At 38.5% G+C, this 4,168-nt stretch overlaps 1 protein-coding gene across 1 annotated transcript; it reads right to left on the bottom strand.

Annotated features, from left to right (window-relative positions):
- Positions 1-1,064: 1,064 nt before the first annotated feature.
- Positions 1,065-3,796, bottom strand: LOC104942259 (protein FAM76B-like; the record flags this gene model as incomplete). The annotated part of the gene is made up of 4 exons (XM_010767465.1): positions 1,065-2,188; positions 3,239-3,340; positions 3,431-3,566; positions 3,705-3,796. Coding segments are annotated over 4 exons (417 nt in total), but the record flags the coding sequence as incomplete, so codon positions are not given.
- Between the last annotated feature and the right edge of the window lie 372 nt (positions 3,797-4,168).

Consider the following 4,168-nt stretch of genomic DNA (forward strand, 5'->3'; position numbering starts at 1 on the left):
ACATGACACAACCAACTTTGTTGCTGTGCAAATATTGATATGCCTCGGAGGCCTTCAGACTGCCCATTGCTTTTCCATCTATTGCCATGGATTGAACGAAGTAGGAGCAAATTTTGCTGTACGTTATGCTGGGCCACGTCGTCATGTTATCCTCCCAGTTTTGCACTGAATTCGGGTGGGGGAGAGTAACGCCATCTCCAGTCAAAGAAGTAGAATCGTGTTCCCAAGCTAGCATCACTGTTAGCATCGAAATCGCTGTGTTTACACCAGTGCCCGTCTGACTGTTTACACCGGTTTACACCGACAGACGCTGTGCAAAAGACTTCCGGCGGAAATGAAGTGCATTTGTGTAGGGTTATGGCGCTACCCGTGGTTTGTCGCGTAAACTTGTCTATATGAGCTATCATCCCTCTGTGTTTAGATGAGAATAAAACAGTTTTTGTTTTATTCTCATCTAAAAACAGGGATGATAGCTTATACAATAGATTTCAAAGGTCTTTTATTTTGAAACTCTACAACCGCAATATCACGTGCGGGCTGGCTTGACTAGGTTTTCCCGAGTGGAGGCTGGCTTGACCGCAGTCAATAACTGATTAACTTCCATACATTGTTCATATGACTATAACACAATATGTCGCTTTTGCTGGACTCTTCTCGCCTCATGTATGTTTGCCAGGGTAGAGGGTTTCTTTTTATGGAGCTAGGAGAGTGTCCGCGTTTGATTAATTTGATGTAGGACATGATTTCGATGTTTTTCCTGTTTTAACAACTTCATCAGATCTTTTTGTTTATACTATAACTGATGTCCTATCTGTGCAAATGGTATCCAAATTAAAACAAACTTTTGCTAAATTAACAATCACTTAACAATGAATAACAGGTTAAGCTGATTTATTTATCATACATAGACCTTTAACAAATGAAATGATACATTATTTCTAGTTATAAAAATGTGAATACCAGCTATTTTATATTTTTTTATATTATTTTAACTATAGAGGTTACAAACATCCAAAACATAACTGTTAAACACTTAAATGGTCAATAAAAACAAACATACAATAACAGTTTAGCCAGTTTTAATAGTTTTAAAACAGTTGGTTTGGAAAAAAGTACAAAAGTGATCCTGGACGCCACGGTATGAAACCAGCCCAATAATGCATTATGATAGATGTGTTCCTTAAAAAGCATCTTCTACAGACATGTTAATTTCAACTGGCCTTACCGTACACATACTGTACACACTAAAACAGATACAAGCAATAGTTTAAATACAATGGCTGACCCCAGTAATACATTTACAAGTGATTCTTAAAAAACTAATTAAAAAGGGAGAGGGAGAAAAGAAGTCTGACCACAATGCCAACCGGTGTCTGGCAGTAAAATCATGCATTACAAATGTTCCACTAAAGAGAAACAGCAAAGCACAACGGCTGTCACACAGTGAAAAAGAGGGCAGCCAAGAGGTGTCTCTCTGTCAGACAGCCTTTTAAAGTGTTCATTGGTACTTTTGTGAATTGTTACTGAGAGGGTTCTCAACGGTTGAGAGGCAGCTCTGTGGTCACCCTTCCCACGTTTGCATACATAGTAAAGTTGCGCCGGATCTCTGTTGAAGAGAACTTGTCTTTTGCATTCACATACATTTAGAAAAATATAACTAATTGCTATTGAAGAAAACCCCAAAATGTGGATATTCTCTTAGTATGTTGTGAGGAAATAAAAAAGCTAAGAAATACAGTTGAATAAATAAATTGCATGAGATCCATAAAAATCAAGTGGATACATCGAGTTGACAGAATGCTGTCCACGTATGCACACCATGCGTTCTGTTTTGGCCCGGCAGTGTTAAAACGAGGGCTCCATCCTCCACTCAGTCACACATCTCATGAGCCAGTGGAAAAGTTGCCATAAAATATCTAAAATATGCTGATATTAGAGAAAGGGTTCTTTGATTCAACAGTTTAGTTCCATGTACAACATGGTCTCTGTCGTTACCATTTCAGGAGTAATCAATGTTGATGGCAATGAGATAAGAGGGAGACTTTCACAGTGTCACAACAATGAAGCCGCTCTGTGTTGCTACCCGCTGGCCAACCCATTGTTAGGGCAGCAGAGAACTTCCTGTCCGGTCAAACTTTTTTCCTTTAGAGAGGGAGGCGACTTGTTTCAGCAATTCCCTGTTCTTGCCCTGTGGAAACAAATGATACATGGTGGTAAATGCATAGTTCTGGCATTTTTGCACTCACAAAAATCATTAACATGTCAATTTGGCTGCTATAAATACATGTGAAGAAACATGACACGAATTGCAAAGCATGTACTTTTATACCTAACACTCATCATTCATCTGACCCTAAATGGTTTTCCAACATGGGTTAACTTTAAATGTTAAAAGTGTTCTGATAAAAAATGGCGTAGGTCTAATCAGCATGAAAAAACAGCAGCAGCGGTGACACTAACAAAATAGCAATCATAATAAAAAAAATAACATCAGAGTTTAACAGGAAATGGCCTAAATGACGCATTTTGTTCATAACACCAGTCTTCAAACTTATGCAACAAGTGACTCATCCCTGGCACATATGACACACAAGCAGGATATGGGTCCAGATACTGCTTAACATTTTAAAGCAACTCTTTTTGCAATAGCTGCAGTTATACAACGTTATACATCGTACAACCGTACTTAAAATCACCTGGGCAAGAAGACAATAACAGACAAGGGTCATCATGCACTGTTTCCCCAACAGGTTTTTGCATTAAAAAACAACATTGTCGTAAGTATAACTACAAGAGGTACTTGAAACAATCAAGGAATTTCAAATTCAAGGAAAGCAAACTTAGATGTCATTGATTTAGCGTGTGCTCATTTCTACTGGGCCTTTAAGTCATAGAAGAGAACCTTTATTTGAACTGACAAGATTGACAGTCAGTGATTGACAGGACTAACATTAAAAGTCATGCTTTAGCAAATACTATGCAACACACCTCCTTGGAAGATGTTCATTTGAATGTTTGGACTCTGTAAACCTCTTCAAAAAGCAAAAAGAGCTAAATAATAATAATTAGAATCAACTAGGGCTGCACAATATATGATTTTTTATTGTCACTGTTGTCAACTTGCAGGATAAGCATATTGTGTAAGACTGCAATATTGTTTGAGGGTGTTATAAGGTGTGGAGTTTGGAGTTGAAACGTTTAAGAGACACCTGTCATGTGTGCATCTGGTGTTTCCTACCTGCTGGTGCTCCATAGACTCTTTGTGCGATTTATCCATTTGGTTCATCTTGACTCTCATGTTGGATTCCTGGTACTGAAAGTCTGCTTTGAGCTCTGTGAGCTAGAGGGGCAATGAATAAACAATACGTCAAACACATAGAAGGAACCAACGGTGATTTAGCATTTGACTCATTAGAGGGTGATAACATACCTTTCGGTCCTTCTCTAGAATGGTTTGATCCTTCTGCTGCAGAACTCTCTTCAGTGACATCACTTCCTCTTTCAGCTGGCTGATGAGAATGAAGTTATCTGTTCCTCCAGAGTCCATTGACTGGGTGATGGAACTACTGAATGGGGAAAGGAAAAGAAACAAGGCCAGTATTAAGATGGGTAGTTAACATTTTGAAGAAGAAGCACTTCAGCAGGATGATTGCTAAAGGAATGAGCATTTTTCCATAAAAAAAAAAATCTTTTTTTACCAATACCTGTCCCCGTTGGATGGCTTTAACTCCAGTTTTGGTTTTTTCTTTGGAGTCTCCTTCTGGATTGAAGAAGATTTATGGCTGCAAAGAACAATCAAAATGGTAAATTAAAACGGTTTGCCTTTTTCCCCCTCTATTACGCAGTTGATAGACCCTCCAGAAAAACGCGGGCAAAAATCCTTGATTATGCGGGCTAAAATCCTTGATTATGCGAGTAAACATGCGGGGTTTTATGTGATTTTATGCGGTGAAATTGCGGGAAGTTGCTAAATATGCGGAAAGTTGCGAAATATGCAGGAAAAAATAATAACAATTTCTTTAAATATTGGGCTGTCTTATTTATTCTCTCTCACACACAACCTGCCACTAACGTTAAACCCCTTTACTATTCAATTAAACACATTCAATGTTTATTTATTGTAAAAGCAATTTTAATCACGCACGCACGCACGCACGCACGCACGCAC

This window comes from Notothenia coriiceps, unplaced genomic scaffold (assembly GCF_000735185.1).
Source record: "Notothenia coriiceps isolate Sejong01 unplaced genomic scaffold, NC01 NC01_scaffold00004407, whole genome shotgun sequence".
In the NCBI taxonomy this organism is placed as follows: Eukaryota; Metazoa; Chordata; class Actinopteri; order Perciformes; family Nototheniidae; genus Notothenia; species Notothenia coriiceps.